Source organism: Leiobunum rupestre, chromosome 6, assembly GCF_980474605.1.
Source record: "Leiobunum rupestre chromosome 6, qqLeiRupe1.1.hap1, whole genome shotgun sequence".
Lineage (NCBI taxonomy): Eukaryota > Metazoa > Arthropoda > Arachnida > Opiliones > Sclerosomatidae > Leiobunum > Leiobunum rupestre.
Genome location: NC_143389.1, coordinates 49,530,548 through 49,551,774, shown reverse-complemented (window position 1 = coordinate 49,551,774; position 21,227 = coordinate 49,530,548). Strand labels below are relative to the sequence as shown.

At 37.6% G+C, this 21,227-nt stretch overlaps 1 protein-coding gene across 5 annotated transcripts in view; it reads left to right on the top strand.

Annotated features, from left to right (window-relative positions):
* Nucleotides 1-21,227, top strand: part of LOC149941335 (solute carrier family 4 member 11-like) — a 139,580-nt gene that overhangs the window by 98,414 nt on the left and 19,939 nt on the right. For all 5 annotated transcript variants that reach the window (XM_090177766.1, XM_090177765.1, XM_090177764.1 and 2 more), the window contains 2 exons: nucleotides 4,318-4,441; nucleotides 14,422-14,619. In XM_090177766.1, the coding sequence (XP_090033892.1) occupies nucleotides 4,318-4,441; nucleotides 14,422-14,619 (322 nt within the window). The remainder of the gene's footprint in view (nucleotides 1-4,317; nucleotides 4,442-14,421; nucleotides 14,620-21,227) is intronic.

Genomic DNA, 21,227 nt, shown 5'->3' with positions numbered 1-21,227 from the left:
ATACAATCAAGATGGAGCCTGAAATTGGGCGGGAAATTATTCCTCTCATGAATTAGTTACTGCTGTTATTTTTTGAATTGTATCAAAATCACATTAACTTATTTTTTAACTATCTACTGATATTAGCTATTAGCTCTCTAGTTCACAATAATCTGAATAAAAATTTAAAAATATTTTTTGTTTATATCCTACATATCAGATCAGAAAGTAAAGAATTTCTCTAAATGATTTTAATATTTATTAATTATTAAAATTAATAATATTGCATACGAAATATTATTTATTTTGTTAATTAGACATAATATTATTACAAAATCATTATCAGCTAGCTGTTTGAGTAATCTGCTTTTTTATTTAAAAAGCAGATGAGTTAACATATACTCAGATAAAGTTAGATTTTTCTTACCAGTGGGGTAAGCTAGTTCCTTCAATAAATGCTGCGTTTTTTCATAAGGTGATTGAAAACGTTATATAATATATATATATATAACCTTCAATTATCAGTTGAGTAATTAGGATTTTTCGCTCCTGCCAATTAAGACGTGGCGTTTCATAAAATTACCGAGGTTTGACGTCTACGAAAGACTACAATGATTGATTAAAATCTTAATTATACACGAGAATATTCCGCTGCTTGTCGTTTTTTCCCCAAGATAATCAGCTCCTTTTCATGTCTATCTGGCCGTGACTTTGCAGTTCATTTTCTGGAGATGCGACCGCGTGTACTGAAGTGAAATAGTGTTTTAACAAGAGCTATGACATTGCTTCAAGAAGGTTTAAGACATTCTTTCAACAAGCGAGCATAGGCACAATAGAAGCGAAGACTAAAAATAGTTTATGTTAAACACTATTTATGAATATTTAATGTATGCTAACCCAATTTTTGTGTCATGCAAAGGAAATTAATATAATATTTGTAGCTCTAGCTAGTTAGGTTGAATATATAGAAAGTCCTTGAGAAAAATATCCAGTTTATTACAACTTCTTATTGAATTATTCGCAATGTCAAGAAGTTGTGTAGGTTACTGAGAACGTACGAATCTATCTTCCAGGCTAGTTAGCATGATCTGCCTGAGAGCCTCTCTTCATTTTCCAATTCTATCGCGCCATCTAATATCGATCAAATGTGTTTTTTATTTACCAAAAACTGTATAATTCTCTATGGATAAGTTTAATTTTTTTCTTAAATTATTATGTACCATTTTAATTAAGGCCGAATTTAACTATTTTTAATCGTGTCTAGGAAAACTAATTTAAAACAAGTCTCCGACTGAAAGCGTTACTATTTCAATTTGAGTTACGGTTTTTAGTCAGGCCTAAGTAGTATCAGAAGTATATAAAATTTCTATTAGGAGCGATGTATCCATCTTCCTATAAATCTAATGTTATTCCCTTGAAACATGTACCTGGGCAGGCTTCTATTATTTTTTCAAAAACGTGTTGAAAGTTATAAAAACGATAAAGCCCCCATCTTAAATGTCGACTACCTTCTGAACATTGGTGCTTTGCTATTGGAACACTTCTACAGGGGTTTTTAGGCTAAAAATAGACCCGAAAATATTTGTTATCAGTGTTTTCATTCTGTAATTCGTAACTCATTAAATGCAGTTTAAAAGTTTGTTTTACCAACTATTCGACCATTTTAAAAGCTTTATAATAATTGATTTTGAACATATAGATATATAATTTTCAAATATAATAAATAGTTTCATTTCTAATTTATTAAACTTAATTACAACGAGACGTCTAACCATCTCGCGAGGTTTATGACATTTTTAACTCTTTTCAATACGTGCAAGAAACCCAACAACAATTTGCCGCGGGATGTAAGCCATTAGCTGAAGACTCGCGGGCTCGGATGGACGGTTTAACCTTTGACTGCGCGATACACTGAACTAGAAGTGAAAAAGAACAAAGAACCGTAAAAAACAAAGGTGACAAAAGCGAGTTTCTGGGGTGTCTTCCGTATGAAAGGGAATGCTCCGGACATCTTTAGAACCATCTTTCTGGGAAATTGGGGTTGCGGGCTCTTCGCGGATCCGCCTCGGGGTCCTCTTCGCCGCCTCTTTCCGCTCCCTGATGGGGACAACACGCTCTTAATAAATCAAAAATCGGGAGCTATTTTCATCAGGAACAGACGTGCCACGCTCTCTCTCTCTCTCTCTCTCTCCGAGGTTGGGCGAATGCTTTTGCACTTAGGCCTTCGCTAGTGGCAAACAAGAGGACGATAATTATTTTTCTACCGAAAATATCCGGACGCCCCGCAGGGGGTGTTCGTCTTCGATGAAAGGAAGCCCGAAGCGAAAAATAAAATGTGGTCAGAATGCGTCATCGCTTTGGGAACAGTTTTATTCATTGAGTAGTATAAATAGTTGTAAAAATAATATGTACTGAGACTCGTACAAGCTCGCTTCGTTTTTCCAAGAATAATCTATGGTTCGACCTCGATTTCGCGAAGGGTTTTGGTAAAATTCTTGGAAATAATCTGCATCTAGCATTTACTATCGATTGAAGCTTTTCTCAAATTGGGTTAGAACGTTCCTCAATTATACGAATGTTCTTATTCCGGAGAAATAGAAATTCGCTCTCTTAAGTGTAGTTTTACTTTTGTGGATAATACAAATCCGAACTAGGGTATTATAGATATTATAATATTAACACTTAACTAATTTAATATCATTTTAAATCGTACTAGGCTTTCCGTAACTTTTTTAGCCAATTGGAGGTTCTGAGCTATTAAACCTTTAGACTATAATGATGGGTTTTCTTAGATTTTAGATTTTTGATGCTTATACTTTTCAATGAATTTGCGGTTTCTCAAAACCCAAAGACAGATCCTAAGAACTGCTTGAACCCCGTAAAAACCCTATAAATAATTACGGTGTTAATTATTACGTTAATGTTTTTGGTGGCCCTCCTTGATTCTGAGTAAACCCGGCACAAAATGTTAGAGTAATTTGTCAAGCTTCTCACGTATATAAAATATCAGTAAAATCATAAAGGTATCAAACTATCAATAGGCCTATTGTAAGCGAAACTATATAAGTTATCGTCAATCGAGTTGGCCGTGCAAGAATAAACTTGGAATGCGTGGTTGTCAGAGGTAATAAAGGACAGCGTTCACATAAATCCACCTACTCACCGAAACATTTGGCCACTATGACAGTAGCACGCCAGAGAGAATAGCGAGGCGCGGCGTCACAGATCGTCTGATGGACCACGCCACTATTTCTATTAATTCCACTCAGTCCGAGCTAGAAGGACTGGGACGTCGAGGTCACGTTTAGTCTGGTCGACAGATAATACCCCCTCCTCGCCATTTTGGTCATCGATTGGAGAGAGCCACTAAAATGGGAGAATCGGAATCCGCTAGAATGACCAGAATCTTCGAGGCAGGGACCATGTCCCGTCTCGGTACATTTGACGGTGACGGTCGCTCGTAGGTGGTACCGATATGACGGGATAGTTTAGTGAAGTGAGGAAACGCGGTACAGTTTACACCACCAAAGCTACGGTTGATAGATCCACTTAAATAGAATGTTAAAGGGAGAAGGACGTACTTCGAGGACGGAGAAACAAAAAATGAAATGTAGCCTTTATATTCCTCCTCATATCTTCGACGTTGTTTTTCTTGGCTTCGCGAAAAACCAGCGTCGTTTGACAAGACAGAAAAACGTTATTTAAAAGAAAAGTTTTGTTTCGGAAGAGAGAGAGAGAGAGAGAGACGTATCTTCTTTTTGATATCTTCATCTGGTCCTCGTCCACGTTAACAAAAATAAAGGAGAATAAAAAAAATATATATGTTTGAAGGGAATGGAGAGAAAAGTGCTCATTATTTTATACGTTGAACCACCGTCATTAACCTTTCTCGTGACATTCTTTGCCTCTGACACACACTTCTTTACTCTGGCTGGCTGCCCTTGAATGCCCTTGGGTGCGGCAATGCCAACTTTTTTAGATGTTTTGTGTTCTCCGCAGTTTTTTGTTAAAAAAAATACGTTTAATTCTTTTACGAAAAAAAAACCCTTGAGTCGGAAACACTGAACTATATACGAATGATAAAATAATATAGACTACTTGTAGCTATTTTTTAAATTAAAACTAGATTAGGTATTTTCTACATAATAAGCATTCTCAAATATTCGGAACAAAGTTACTTATTTTCCCGTTTCTGCAAACCTGCTAATGCGGAATCTTTAAGCACTTTACGTAAAAACAAATTGTGTTTTTTTATTGAAAATTTTATATGATTGAAATATATGAACTTTAAGTGCTTTTTTTCTCACTTGTGTTTGGTTTTTATTTTCTATTTTGCAGGTGCAGCATGCCGTCTTTATTGAAGCGACATGTCGCCATTGCACGACTCAAGCACCCGGCAAACATGGGACGAACTTCGCACGAAGTTCGTTTCTTCATTATGGTCCTCACGCCTAGCAAAGAGGTAAATCTATTTTATTTTTGGCGTTCATATTCTTTGATGATTTGAGTGTATAACCGAAATAATATTATTGTATAAAACAATATTTGATAAAACTTTTATCACCATTTGATCGGTCCAATTTTTGATAAAATCATTTGATCAAAATTTTATCTACCATTTTCATAAGGTAACGAAGCTATGTTAAATTATGGTCAATGCCCAGGGTAGCTGTATACATTAATGAATTAGACCCCGAAAGTTTTTAGATAACTGATCACGTATGAGAGCAAAACGTACTACCTCAAATCTTTTAAAATGATTTTCTTGGAAGCATTAAGTTTGACTATCGTACGTTCATAATTACCTAAGATATAATGAAAATTCGCATTGAATAATAAATATAGCAAGGTCACTGGTACCAAGGACAATTCTTAACTATAAATGTTATTAAAAATATGGGTCCCAAGGTGCAGTTTGAGAATGAAAGAACAACTTTGAAAACTAGACACTGATCTCAAAGATGGTATGAAAAACAGTTTAATTCCAATTCTCAGATTTAGTTTAATTTGTTTGTCGAAGAAGCGACTTTGGATGAATTAATTAAAATTCGTCCTAAAACGTACGATTTCTAGCAATGTGTAGACACCAATTTATTTCCCTCTCTTTTCACTGGATAATTTATTTGGAAAAATATGTTGGAGTTTGAAAAGCTAAAATCTGAAGCTATCGTGCTCTGCTATACCAATTAAAGTTTCAAAGTATAGGTTGATAATTGCGGTGTAGGCGTCTGGAACTCAACATGACACGTTTAATAGTGGAAATGGGTAGAGGCAGTCGAGAAAATTGCTAAACGCGGATAACGGTACCACGAAAAAGGCGTTAGAATTTGTAGTGTAATATTAAAACCACGGTGAATTTTATACAGTTCAAACGTTGGTTTGTAACTATAATATAATGAATTAATTTTAATTAAACTCGGCAGTTTTGGTAATACTACATATTATCTAAAATGGGATGAGGATGCTGAATATCACTAATACGAGAGTTTCAAAAATATCTGACACACGCGTGGTTAGACGAAAAAGGAGACGCCGTTGGTACGTTGACTTCATACCTCAGCGTGACCTCGGTGACCTACAGGGCCGGATTAAGACTTTATGGGGCCCTAGGCCCAAGTTAATTTTGGTGCCCCCCTTTCAATAGCGAGCGAAGCGAGCTAGGCGCTTCCTCAATTTATAATTGAAAAATGGAACGAAAATTCATTTTGCCGCCAGATTTAGTATGTCGTCAGACGTCAGGGGCTAGACGATTTTGGTTCATAGGGGTGGACGCATTTACTAAAATAACTCCGGGAAATATTTTGTGAAAAGCAAATGGTTAAAGTTTTGTACTCTTGGTGCCCCTTGTAGGCTTGGTGCCCTTGGCCTAGGCCTATTCGGCCTATTGGTTAATCCGGCCCTGGTGACCTATGACGTCAGCTTAGGCTTCCCTTTGCTGTGACAAGTACCATCGTACTAGTTATTTTTAAAGCCGACAGATGGCGGTGCGGTTATTGAAATTCGTTTATTTGTTTTTCATAAAAATATTTATTAGTCAATAAACTGGGACAATAGGAGTTTGTGAGGCCATATTGCTTGAAGTACCCTTTAAGATTTGATACAATTTGAGGCAAAGCTACAGAACTAGCTACATGTAGTAACATAAATTTGTACGTACACGACCCAAACAGCGCGCTTAGAGTTTAGACCAAACACAAGAGTCATAGAAAATCATTTTTCGATATGAAGAAACAGTTTAGTGACATTATTAGAAAAATGGTAATTATCTGACCCCTAATAAGATATGAAACCCAGATGCCCCACAATTTCGGTTTGTCAATCGTGGTACAGATTTCATTTTTTTAATTTAGTCTCTTTCAAATGTAAAATTGAAGTATCCGAAATTACTGAAAAGGAAACTATTGGTTTTATGCTCCTTTAAATATTTCAAAATAATGCTAAATTTAGAGTGTCCAGTGCTACGAGTGAAAGGAGTGTAATATTCAATATCTTTGATTGTGTAGGGAACATAGCCATAGAAATGCGCTTCAACTTACAATAGCTCTACCCTGAAAATAATGTTAGAGTCACCTTTGAGGAGCTTAGATAGTAGATCCAAAGAGTATAAAAACTACGTTACCTAGAGATATAATGACGGTCGAAAGCAGTAAAGGAAGTTGTAGCAACCGGGGGGGAAGGCACTCAGTGAATTTGCGCTTCAAATTTCGGTACCGCAGCGCCACTACGGCAGTTTTAAGTGGCAATCATTTTGATTTAGTTCAACATTCTTGAAAATTCCTTAAGGAATTGGTTACCTTTAGGACTTGGCAACGTTAGAGAACAAACGCCTTATTCTTCACTTTTTGAAAATAAACACCGAAACAACGAATCCACAAATTCTAACTAAAAAAATCACGAAACAGTAACCAATTACTGTCACTTTTTTGAATTGACAGATATTAGACAATTAAATATCCAAAATGCCAAATTTAGCACCTCCGCAACACCGTAACTGCCATTTTTCTCCGGTTTTATTATTTATTGTACTAAATACTGCCGTAGTGGCGCTGCGGTACCGAAAATTTAAGTGCAAATTCACTGAGTGCCTTCCCCCCCGGTTGCTACAACTTCCTTTACTGCTTTCGACCGTCATTATATCTCTAGGTAACGTAGTTTTTATACTCTTTGGTAGATCGTCCTAGTGGACCTGGAAAATAGACTTTACGTTCTCAGTAACCTTATACGTTTTTGATTAGACCCCTTACGCTTGAGTTACCAGCAATAAAAAATGTATAGCGTAAAATGTCCTTGTTAACAAGCAAATATAGTATTTGGCTCTATTGACTTGTTCTTTCTGATTTGATACACGCAATTTCGAAAACAAATTAATATTTAATGTTAAAATTAAGATAAACCGGGTGGGTTTTCATATCCAGTTTTATGAAGTAAATAATAAATAATAATAATAAATATTAATTTTTTATTTTTAACCATAAAACATCAGAACTTTATCACTAATATTTTACGAAGGAAAAAGCTATTTAAAGCCCCATTCTAATAAATTATTCCCTTTGAGAAGTTCACCCGAAATATCACAAATTTCCAAGAAGCATTTTGAGACCAAAATATGTATTATATCCAGTTAGGCTAATACCCCAGGTACCACCCTAGGTCCAAATCATCTAGCGACTTTTATTGCCTTTAATTCAGGTGGCCGGGTTAAATTGCACAGGGTGGTGGTGGAAAAAGGTGTTGTGGTGGAGTGGTTAGCACTTTCGCCTCGCAGCAAGAGGAGCCGGGTTTGATCCCAGCTTGTGCCACTGTGTGAAAAATTGGAACAACTCCTTCTGCGATGAGTACTCCGCACTGGTTCAAGGGGTTTTCCACCTATCTCTTCAGTTTCCCCTTCCGCCAAAACTTGTTGAGGTAAACGGTAATAGTTAGTGTATAGGGAGCTGTTGGTTCGCATTGTAACCCGGTCACCTGAATTAATGGATTTAAAAAGTCGCTTGATGACTTAGGTCATAAGTCTATGATATTGTTCCATAAGTTTGTCACTTTGGGGAATATATTACTAAGAGCTAGTTACGGAGTGACGTCATCCCAATAAGAAAATCTCCCCCTAGCGAGGGGCTGTCAAAGGCTACGCGTAAGGCGATAGCAAGCGGACGCAAAACGGTGACGAAGCCCGTAATGCAGTCTGTTTTGTGAATAGCTCTCAGTAAAACTTTTTCATGGGAATAATAAGAAGTGTAACACTTATGTTACAATATTATACACTTTTGCTTAGGCCTAAGGTGGTGCCTTGGGTATTAGCCTAGCTGATTATTGGATTTTTTACCCTTCATTCCACGCGAGCCAACAGCTCCCTACACTCACTATTACCGTTAATCTCAGCTAGAGCTCGGCGTTTGGATAAGAAATAATCACTTTATTTATTTTTATCCAAAACACACATTTATCCACAAATTATCCGAAAAAATCTATTATTTTTACATGTTAAATTGCTTTTTAGTCTAGATAATATCCACGAATAAACAGTTAATCGTTATTTTTATGGTTAATCGAAATTTTAGCGGTTAATTTATCTGTTTCGCCGAGCTCTATTCTCAGCAAGTTTTTATGGAAAGGGAAAACCTAAGAACTCGTGAGAAACCCCTTTATGTCGAAATTGGGAAAGTTTCCATGTCCAATAACGATCAAGAGAATCTACGCAAGCCGCTTCAGAGACTTATCATAAACGGGAAACGTTAGGTTTTTGTTGAACAATCCTGCACCGCTACTCTCGGGGTTCTCAATTGCCTCGATCCGTTATTGTCTTTATTAGTAGAGAAGCCAATTAAGATTATCTGGGTCCATCTTGGCCATCCCCATTTTAGGCGAATTCCATCGAGTCTTTTAATCTAAAAAACCTTATTTCTTCCCATTACTTAATTCGGACAATATAGATTCATTGATTAAGTCTCGCCGCCGCCGCCGCCACTATTCCTTGCTCGCTTTTTTTGTTGTTGGTCATTCTTCCTTCCGACAATTCCATCCAGAAGAGGTTTTTGTGTTTACTGGAACTCGCTCTACTTTTATTAGCTTTCGGAAATGCGGGCGCGACTGTCCGAACCTTCCCTCTTTGTTGAAACTGGTCATCCCCGTAAAGACGCTGACTTAGAGCTGCCCATCAGCCAGTCCTTTTGGCCATCGACCCGAGAACAATCTTCTTCGCTCAATAACGGAATAGGTTTCCTTTAAATGTGACGGCGGACCATCGATTCTATCGTTTAAAGCGAGAATGAATTCAGGTACTTAAGAATGCGGGATTACAGAGTATTTTGTATCGAAAGCTCGTCGACTTTCGATTTTTCGTGACACATTTTCTAACTGATGATGTTTACGTTTCCTGATTAAAAGCCGACGAACATTCGCTACAAAGTAAACAAGAGTGCTACAAGAGGCTAATGCTATACCCCGTATTCTTATGTACCTGAATTCATTATTGTTTAATGGTACACCCTGTTAATATGAATTAACATATTCTGCCACCAGATGGGGGAAGAACTCCCTTAGCATCGCGCTGTATTGTTAAAGCAGGGTTATTCGATTACAGTAGGTTGGATTACGGAATCCTTCCGATGGTGCTCACAAGTCAGACTTGCTTTTCCCATCGTTATTGCAAACACCATCTAATTAACCTATTGATAAAGTTTGTAAATTGAATTGAGTAAAGATAGCCATAATTTTATTTTAAAAAAAATTAATTTTCAAATTTCAAATAGTAAATAAATTGTATTAAATTTTTTACATAATTAATCGATCCCATTTTTTCGTTTTTATTTTTATCACGAGCTTTTGCAATAGAGGGCGCTGTTGACAACCTAAAATCTCCCTCTTTCACTCAAGTAGGACAATGAATAATTGTAGGACACGAGTTTATATTACTGTTGCAACGCACCTCCTAAACATTGAGTAACGCTCACATAAAATAAGCAAATTATAAAATAGCAAATTGATACTTGTTTAGAAGTGTTGAATCTATTATAATTAACATGGGGTGGCGGAGTGGTTAGCACTTTCAACTCGCAGCAAGAAGAGCCGGGTTCGATCACAGCTTGTGGCACTGGGTGAAAACTCTGATCCATTCCTTCCGCGTTGATTTTGCAAGTTCTCTCCCCACTGGTTAAAGGGGTTTTCCGTAGAGTTCTTCCATTTCCCCTTCCATAAAGACTTGTAGAGGTTAACGGTAATAGTTAGTGTAGGGAGCTGTTGGCTCGCGTAGCTAGAAGGGCTGGCCACCACCCTCCTACGCATTGTAACCCGGCCATCTGAATTAATGTCATTGAAAGTCGCTAGATGACTTGGGTATTAGCCTAGCTGATTATTATTATTATCTATAAGACGCTATAAGTATCTAGAACGATGTTAAAAGTGTGACGTCAAATGGCTATTTCAAATAATTTTTATGAAGCATTTAGTTGTCTAAATTGTAAATTAGTTCTAAATAGATTTTAAATTAATATCTATTTAAAAAATAAAATAAAGCCCATCCATTTAACTAGGCCTCATGAAAAAACAGTTTAAATATTATCAAAATATACGGTTTTGCGTTGGTTCGTTTGGTATATAGGTTTATCCAACGTGGCTAGATGACACCGTTAGCTAACTTCCGGCTCGTCACTCGCGACTATCATCGAGGGTTTGGAGTACGTTTAGTTCTATAGTAGGCTTGAATTGGGTACGGGGAACGCTTTCATCATCGTGGTCCAACTAGTTTCGTCGTAAAAGCCTTTGAAAAGAAGAGAAAAACAAGACAGCGTAGAGAAGAGAAAGAACTTGTCGATTGCTTCTGCCAAGGAAGCTTCCGATGGACGTTTAGTGTCCGTGCGGAGAAGGGCCCATCTCGGGTTATCTGCGGGAAACCTTCAAAAGTAGAGAAGGGGGAAACGGGCCCGGCGCGTTTCAATGACGAAGACTGCAGCTCCCGTATTAAATAACGCGACTGCACAGATCCCACGTTGAAGATTCCTGGCTGTGGCTGATGCGTAAAAGGTAGAAAAAGGCGCGGGATATGTATAAAGCCAAAGGCGTATTCTACGATAGATATGTATAAAGCCAGCTAGTATATATCGCGGCTCCCTCTACCCTACCGTGAGGGGGTATGGCGTTAGTTACTTTCCTGCCGACATAAGGAATCGATTACTGGTCCCGCGAAAGAAGGGGAAGACTGCCAATAAGGGGTATATACGCGATTTCGGACAAAAGAATTGGCCACGACCAATTCCAGCAGCAGCGCGCGGGAATCGTAACAACAGTTGCCCGAACCGACTACCCATGTACGGAACTAATGCATTTCTACCCCCCCCCCCTCCCCAGCGTCCCCTTTCTCTATAATGCCACTGAAACCCAGTCCCAGTTGATACCGTTCTTAAAGGCTGGCTTACGGGTAAAGTCCGCGACTCGATGATCGTGGCGCCGATCGCTCCCTTTTTTTCTATCGTTCCTTTTTGCGGAAACGGGGCTAGGGGGCAAATTTGTTGGCCGAGAGACGTAAACTGTATGCGAATCTCGTTTGGTCCGAAATTGTTTTGGTAAAGAGTGCTTGACTATATGCCCCCCCCCCTCCCCCGTTAGGGTTTTACTATAAAGGATTTGGGACAATTTAGGCTGTAAATTGGTAATTAGGGCCCAAAGCGCTGAGCTCGCTTCTTTTACTGATTAATCTCCTTCCTTGGCTATACCCGACAGCGAGGGGAAAAGAGAGCGCAAATAAGAGAAATTGCAAAGAATGAACTAGAAATTAGATGAATTTAATCATTTTTTCTTTATCTCTCTTTCAAAAGGAGATGGTTGAAAATGAGCCCATTGAATTGAAAGTGATGAAGAAATGAGAATAGAAACCCCTACGATTTCGCGAAGGTTTTTAGGCGTCTGAGTTACGAAATATCGCGTACTTTAACCCTTAAAAGGAATATAACCTTTTAGTTTTTCTGGTGACCATTCCCCGAAGAGTTCCAATAAATATGGCTTTTGACATGTTAATAATAATATCAGCTAGGCTAATATCCAAGGCCTCCAGTCTCCATCCCGACTAGAGGCCTCCGGTCTCCATCCCAACTAGAGGCCTCCAGTCTTTAGGTCTCCGGTCTCCATTCCGACTAGAGGCCTCCAGTCTTTAGGTCTCCGGTCTCCATTCCGACTAGAGGCCTCCAGTCTTTAGGTCTCCGGTCTCCATTCCGACTAGATGCCTCCAGTCTTTAGGTCTCCGGTCTCCATTCCGACTAGAGGCCTCCAGTCTTTAGGTCTCCGGTCTCCATTCCGACTAGATGCCTCCAGTCTTTAGGTCTCCGGTCTCCATCCCGACTAGAGGCCTCCGTACTTAGATCTCCAGTCTCCATCCCGACTAGATGCCTCCGGTCTTTAGGTCTCCGGTCTCCATTCCGACTAGAGCCCTCCGTCTTTAGGTCTCCAGTTTCCATCCCGACTAGAGGCTTCCGGTCTCCATCCCAACTAGAAGCCTCCGGTCTTTAGGTCTCCAGTCCCCATCCCGACTTGAGGCCTCCGTCTTTAGGTCTCCAGTCTCCATCCCGACTAGAAGCCTTCAGTCTCCGATAGAAATCGCAAGTCTCCGGACCCGGAGACTGGAGACTGGAGGCCGGAGCCACCGATGTATGGCCCTGATTAGTGGTTTATTGCAGAGGTAATTCCCAAAATTGTTCGGGTCGACCGTAAAGGTTAGATTCCCTTTTAAATGAAAAAAATTCCATCAACAAAGCCTCCCATAATTTCCATCAAGATAGAAAAGCAAAAACATTTTCCTCGCTTCAATACAGCTGGCGGATCCCAAAATATTCCGATTAATTTGACTCTTCATTCTTTAGCACCGAATCCGCCGTCGCGTCGTCAAAAGCACAGTCGAAAGAAAAGACTGTCTTTAATACCTCGTTTAATAGCGCTCCTTTATATTACGAATTTATACATTCAGCTCCCGAAAGTCAACATCTTTTTAACCCTTGTCAAAAAATGTCGCTTAGGTTTAAAACACGTCCATCCTTCAATCTTCTTCCGCAAGAAACCTTTTTTTCCTTCATCGCGTCTTCAAATATTTCTCATCCTTAGCGAGGCCCTCCGAGAAAAATGACGCAATGTTTAAGATGAGAGTAAAAAGAGACGCTAGTGGAGAAAGAGTTTGATCGGCCAGGCCCTATCTTGTTCAATTTAAGGGGGGGGGGGGGATTTTTTTGCTTCGACCAATACAATTTGCTTTTCACGGGCCTCTGGAAATGAGCGACAGACGAGAAAAGAAAGGAGATGGAGAGGAAAGAAAAAATTTCTTCCTTAAAAAAGATCCCCCCCTCCTCTCCGCCGTTTTCCGAATAGCGCCAAAACGAGCTTCGTTTATTCCTGATAAGACTCCATTCTTTTCTTCCCCTCTCCGCGTTCTCGGGAACAGGATGAAGATGGGCTTGAGTAGTGGGATGGTGTGGAAAAACGGACTATCAAGTTTTCAAGCTCTCTTCTTGTTGGAACCAATTTTGTTTTACATGTCCGTGTACGTTTGATGTAACGGCGAAGAGATCTTTCGTCTATTTTTTTTCCTATAAAGTGAAGGGGGATAGAACTTTTTATAGAACCCGGGGGTGGGGGTTTAGGTTGATAAAAATAAGTATGGATTTTTGTTTATAGTCTGAGAAGCTATCCGTTGCGTGGTAAAATGCGATAAAGTTGATACTTTGGTTCAATCTCTCTACAGAGCTTTTTAATAAAAGGACCCGCTTGTTATTTTTTAAATTGAACTGAATAGATTTTTTTTCTAACTGCCGTTTGAAGTCGAAGCCGTTTATTCTTTTAAGGTTTTTTGGACTTTAAGGGCGTGGTGCAGAGACGTTTCGCGATTCCTGTTAATTGGAAGGCGATAATGAGCTAAAAACTCACGTTCAGATAATTCCAAAGGATCTGGTCTTTCATGATATACTCTTTCTCTATTTAAATCGCGTTCAATGTCTATTCCTCGATTTATTTCCTGGGCTCTCTGCAAGGCAATCAGAGAAACAAACTCTGCCATTTTTGCGTCTTTTCGCGCTTAGCGAGTGCCAAAGACCACTCGCAAAATAAACAGAGCGACTTTCTGTTATTTTTGCCAGCGAGATGTCTCTGCACACCGATTTGGCGCGAAGTTCGATAGCACGCGCGTTTTCTGTTAATTTGGCGATGGATGAATCGCAATTTGACGATTCTTAAAAATGTCTCTGCACCGGGCCCTAAGGCTTTTAGTATTTATGTTCTATGTAGCTAAATGGTTCTTTACCGTATCGTATCTTTTGAAACATTGAGACCATTTTCGTGGAGGCAAAATCTCTTATACCATAAATTATAATAACGTATTCCTTAATTAACTTACGATTAATTGGGGTGTTTTTTCGTTACATTTTGTCGCTAATTAATGAATTAATTTCTCATTTTTTTGCGTCGTTGCAGAAAGGGACGAAGAACGCCCTGGAGACGGGTCGGACATTCGCCACAATCTTCGCGGACATGGACTTCCGGCAGAGGCTTTTGGAAGTCCATACCGAGGCCGAGTTCAAGAACGTCTTGTTAAAACATGCCCAGGATTTGGCCGCTGAACAAAGCAATCCAACCAAGCGCCTGGGAAACCACGATCAGGTTGACTTTCAGGTAACCAGCCTTTTTAGCGCGTCACAGTTTTCTTTTAATTTTTGAAAACGACACGTGCTTTATTTGAAAAAAAATCATCAAACTGATTTTCAGAGCAATTGCGTAATCTAGGTTTAGTTCTCAGCACAGTGCCCCCTAGTGCTTAAATATGCCTATGGCGTAATATACTACTACCGAGGACAATTATATACTACCAGGAATCCATATCTCTACTTGGAATGCTTATCGCGGCAGATTTTCGTCTCTATAGCCGTGTTTACACTAGACACCATTGAGTTGGGAATAAATAGTGGTACAACTAAATCTGACTGGCGTGGGACCAATTTCGTTTCATAAGGAGACTTTATCAACTTTATCGTTCTACCGTGGGGGCATCTGTCTCTATTGGTGGCAACTATATTGCAATTGAATTTTTTCGCGAATCTGAGGCGAAATTGAAATGTATGATTTCTCGTAACAAACAAACCTTTGAAGTTGTTTAAAAATTATTTTATTCTGTCAACACGATCCTTTTTAACTCAAGTTACGGTGAGTTAGCTAATAAATATTTATTTTTAGCCATATAACTTTACAAAATATAGATGGCACTACCGCCTAATTATAAAGATTAATTTCGTACAGTCTTATCAGATTAGGTCCCGCCTAACCAAGGCAACCGAAATCGTAATTGTAATTCTAGCGGTATTATTCCCAATTCAATGCTAGACACTTTGGAAACGTTTTGATTGGTTTTGAAGGGTCAATTTATAAAATTTCCGTATCAACTGGATTAATAGGAAACGATAAATACAATTAACTTCAAAATTTTACAATTTGACTTTTCGAAACCGTTTAAAACAGTTTCCAAAGTATCTAGTGTGAACGAGGCTTATGTGGCTGACGGGATTTTTTTCTCGTAGGCGGGGCCAAAGCATACATGGGCAAACCTCCGGAGGGCTTTGTGGGCCTCATGGAAATTAACGTTATGCCCTTCAGCCCTCCGACGTTCCCTCCGGAGGTTTTCCCACGTATGGGCCAAAGCCGTCGGAGTGATCTTACCATACGCGATAAGCATTCCAAGTAGAGGTATGGATTCCTGATACTACTCAGTTTGAGTGCGAGTCTAAGTCGGAGCTGGGTGAAAATGTTAGTGTCGAAAAAAGGTTCGACCATGAAATTAGCATAAAACAATAGGAAGTGTCATACTTATTACTTTTATGTTACTTATGTAATTATGGATAAATTTTGACAAATATAATATAGTCGGGTACTAGGTTAGGTTTTTTGTCCAAGTGGGAGCAGATAGAGAATGTTAGCATTAAAACAATAGGAAGTGTCGTACTTATTTCTATTATGTTACTTATGTAATTATGGATTCGAATTCTGAGAGCTTTCTGATTGACGGTTTTGTAACGAAGCGATTACCCACTTCCGGCACGTAACTTCCGAAATATCGGTCTCCATCGGTTGCTGCGGGGCGCTATCTATAGTTGGTTACCATGGTAACTATGGAGCTAATTTGGTCGGAATTCTGACTGGAAGTGGGTAAACGCTATTGTCTACGTGCAGAGCAGTGATTTCGGATCTAGGGTATCAGGTCTATATTCTCTTTGATTTGGATAAGAGGAAAAACTAAGACCCAAAGAAAAAATTCAATTGAATATATTTTAGTTAGTGTTGTAAGTCGGAAAATTTCCCGCTCGGAAAATTTTCCGGAAAATGACCGAGGCCTTTTTTCCGGAAACTTTTCCGTATTTTTCCGAAAAAAAATAAAAAAAAGTTTTAATTCCATGGTTAGTCTAATATATTGTTTGCAAATTGAAATAAAGCGGTATTTTCACCTCATTTTTTCGAATCAGAAAGTAAAACTAAACCTCTAGACTAGTTTAAACTGATTAACAATGTAACGCTATTAATGTTTTGTAGTATGTTTACTGATATTAGACATTTTATATCGATAAGGTTATTTATGTTTCAAATTTTTATTTTTCCGGAAAATTAACAACACTAATTTTAGTTATTGTGTGGGAAATTTTAAGAAATAGATTTTTGTATCCCACGAAATATTTTTATTCCTCCACTACATCTTTTATCCTATTGTGTGTCGGCGCAAATATTAAATTTATTTCCTTTTTAAATTAAGCGAGTCGTAATAAAAAGCCATCCTTCTCCAAGAGCTCAGATTACAAGTGTTGATATTTTATATATCTTTATCAGTCTTGTTTATAACGGGGAGTCACATAAGTATAGCGTTTTCAACGCCCCTAGCGGTGTAGTGGGAATACCTTCGCATCTTTATAAAAAACCTGCAACTAACGCGTTTTTAATGTGGCTTCATTTAACCGAACAGAACGAGGTTTCCTCCACTCTACTTTTAATTTTATTAGCTTTTTAAAGCACAATTTTTACACCTTGATTTTTACGGGAATTTAGTTAGCTTTATTTCTTTCTGAGTATCTATTGCGTAGTAAATGAAATAGAAGCTAATGGTGTAATTTGAAAATCAATGGCGGATAGCGGATAGCAGACGATGCTACTTTACATTATAGATATTGAAACCGAAACTACTTAGATGAAAATGTTAGTGATTATCTGACATCACCTTTATTGGTACAATAATGACGTACCAGGGTTGACTGATTTAAATCAATTTGATTAATATCAAGATTTAAATCAACCGATTTTTTTGGGAAAATCATTGATTTAAATCATAATTAAAATCAAGATTTAAATCAACCGACTTTTTTTGAAAAAAAAATTGATTTAAATCATAATTAAAATCAAGATTTAAATCAACCGATTAAATTTTTTAAATCATACAATGTATTTTAATGTAGGAATAAAAAATTACAAAAATAGTTTCTTAAAAAAAATAAAATACATAGAAAATCTTAGCAAACTAAAATATTAAATAGTAATTAAATTCAATAAAGATTTCATTTAATTCAAGATCAGCTAGCTGATAAAAGTAAAATATCCGTTAATTATACAGGAAAAGAGCCATCAATTGCATAAAAATCAATAAATTCAATAAAATAAAATAAAAATAAAATCCGATTTAATTTAAAAAAAATCGATTGATTTGATTTTTATTAAAAAATCAAAAAAGTCCCTGACGTAGTTTAAAATTAGTTAAAATAATCATAATGTAGAGAGGTATAACCTTAGCAGGGAAGGCTATACTCCCTTTAAGCTCTATCTTAAGAAAAAGTAATCTCGAATTTAATTTTGTAAGTTAAAAAAACCGAAAACGACGCTATATATTTTTTGTCAGTTTGTCGAAGCCCATTATAAATTAAAAGGTAATCACTTAAAAGTCTCGATCTGAAAGGAGTTATATAGAACCAAATCTCAATTTTATGTAAAAGCATTGGCAATCAAAGTTTTAATCCGTAAAAATCCTCTTTTTCGCATTTTTTTTGCCGTCCGAGAAAATATTCATTTTTTTTATATAGATATAGATTTTTAACACCCCCCCTCTTTGGTCCATTTCGCTTTTTTTCTCTCTTTATTAGATTTTCATCCTTCGCCAGAATCTTTTAAAGGTCGAAGAAAGGGTGGTCCTTTCTTCTCTTTCCGCTCATTCATGTCCCCGGGTGCCACCATTTTGCCCGCCCCCACCCTCCCTTATTTCTTCCCCATCCATTTATTTTTTTATCATTTTTTATTTTCTCAAAGGCGCGAGTTTTCTTCCCCCTTTCGACACCCCCTTCCCCTTATTCCATCGCCTTGATTTCTGGCATACCTATTGGAAGACCATTACAAGATCGAATAGTGCTATATCAAGGCCTTCGGAGGCTGCAGTACGCGCTGCTGAATCTAGGCTAAACGCGCCTCTCCTCCGTTAGAATGCTTATCCCCTTTTCTTTCCCCCATCTTATTTGCTCCTCTGATAGGCTAGTTAAAGATCACCTTCGGGTCACGCGGCTTGAACGTAGTTCTTATCTTTTTATTTTAGGTAATTTTATTAGGATTGTTGTAGATTTATTAATATATTTATTTATTTGAAGATTTTTCAAATGAGTTTGAAATTTAGTTTTACCAGGAAGTTATAAAGTAGGTGGTTTCTTTTCGCCTGTTCTCGGACTAAAAGTGTACTCTTTTTACCCTAAAACGTTTTATTCGCCTGTTCCGGGGATGAGAATTACTCTGCCCCATAAACTATTCACTTGTATTAGGGTTATACTCTTTTTACTCCTTCTGAAAAGAAGGTGTAAATTGGATTTGGTCGTCTGTTAGCCAGAATTTATCTACTAAAAAGGCCATAGGCAGCCATTTTGGAATAACATTTTTACTCTGATTAAAACTATTCGCCACCACAGAATCGAACTAAAATGACGTCATAGCCTTACTCTTCTTACCCTACTCCGAAATCCCGGAACAAACGAAAAGAAACTACCTAGTATACACTTGGAATGACTGCCCTGAAACGGGCGTGGTTTACTGCGTAGGTTTAGCTCATGACTGGCTACGATATAATCGGAGCCCAGTCTACATTATAATAGAAGTTAACTTAACAAATTTCCTTTTTCCTACCATCTCAATACGCGGAACTAGACCATTTTCCAGAAGAAAATGACAAATTCTCAGAATTGTCTTTAGTATGAAAACTAATCAGGGTTTTTGAAATTAATTATCTGGTAAGCCTATTTTTCAAGTGGTTGTACTTCATTTTCGAGGCGGTTTCTTAGCGACGGCCCGGCTAGCGAATGAATTTTAAAAATCCCGTTACGTACATTCGATGTGGTTTAAGGCGCTTTCACAGCACGGTGCCAATGGATCCTGAGACATTCCAAGTGTATAAATATATAATTTCCTGCTTTTATTAGTTCAATTTAATTTAAATTTATTTATAATTTTGGTTGCACATGTTTTTATATTAAAGAGTAATTATTAAGTTGCAAATAGATTTTCGGAATAGAAACTAAACTACTTTATATTTTTCTTGTTCATTTGATGATGGGATTTCCGAAAATGAAACTCACTTGATGAAATACCGTCGTTAAGTTTATTAAATATTAAAATTAAATTTACTTGCAGCTCCCTACTGCGGATTTTATTTTATCGCGCCTAGTTTGTGACGTCATTGACTACGGTTTTCACTGAATTTTTCCCACTGCAGCTTTTAGATAATATAGTTCTCACTATCCTACCTAGATCATACTTGTAGATATGGGTCGCGTCAAAATTCTAAGAATTCGTCCCTTGCCATGATAATGAGAATTATCATTTCTAAATATTTTGACGGTCCTTCTCACAGGATGTGACGTAATCGTATTCTCTTGAGAAGAGTGAGAATGCCTCCGAGCATTCTCACTTGGTCAAAAAGGGGGGAAATTTTAAATAAAAATGGCAGCTAATATTCTAGTCAGTTTATTTGATGCTGAAGAAAATAAACATTATGATATTTTTGTAGACGAAAATGTTAAGTTAATTTCCAAAGAAATATTTTCTTTTAAATTATAAAATTAATAAATAAAATGTTTTCTTCCTTCATATATGATCGTGAAATCTTGTAAAAATAATATTTATTGTCAAAGGCTAAGTTAACAACGTTCTTGGCATTCTCGTAAGCCGCCATCTTTAGAAGAATCTTTTTACTTTTGACGCTTTTTAGCGAGATCTCACGGTGAGAAAAATTATCTCGAAGAACTATTCTCAAGAAAAATAATAAGCGTGAGCGCGTGTTTTTAAAACTATGTAAACACTAAATTCAGTAGTAGAATCCCATGGTTTTGTTGGAGATTTTTCGGTTTCGGCCACGGAATCAGTAGCATCTAGGAGCAACAAACACAGCACTGCCCACACAAGGAGAACGCAACCCGTCAAAAGTCGTGGATTTTCTTGTGTACATTTTTCATTGGCTAGACGCTTTAGCGCCTGCTGCAGTCGGAAGGGGAAAATTCGGAAATTGTCTTCCCCCGCCCGTAAAACGTTCAGCGTAAAGGCTTGTCCAATGAGATTTGTACACAAATCTGCATTAGCGTGCTTAATGGCTAGCTGCGTTCTCCTTGTGTTTGTTGCTCCTAGGTGGCAAGACCTTCCTGCCACGCGAACCAACAGCTCCTTACACTAACTATTACCGTTAACCCCAACAAGCTATATTTACAATAATTCGAATAAGCTAGTTTCAATAACCCCATGACCATCTATCGGCTTTGAAAATTACTATTATTCTGGTACTTTACACAGAAAACTAAAATGACGCCATAAGTAACCGAGGTTACGCTGTGGTAAAATACTTATCTGAAGAATTATGAAATGCACCAAATTTAAGTATTTTATTTAAGTGTATTTTAAAATATTTATAAAGCCAGACCTTAAACCCCGAGGTTCACATTAAGCGTTAAGACCCAACCCAAATGACATTTTTCCCTCTATCCATCTTATTATTTTGCGCGCACGTGTTAGGGTATACGGAAGATTTTGAAGGATTTACCTTACCTAGAGAGTGGATGGCTGAAAATCAAAAGAGATGCGAAAGCTTTAAAATTTCCTGACTCTTCTTTAAGTACTAATGTATATTTTGAAGTGGTGGTATTTTTTTATTAATTATTTGTGAATTTTTTAATTTTAAATTAGTCGCTTATTCATAAATTAAAATGTATTAAACCAACAGTTCCCAAAAT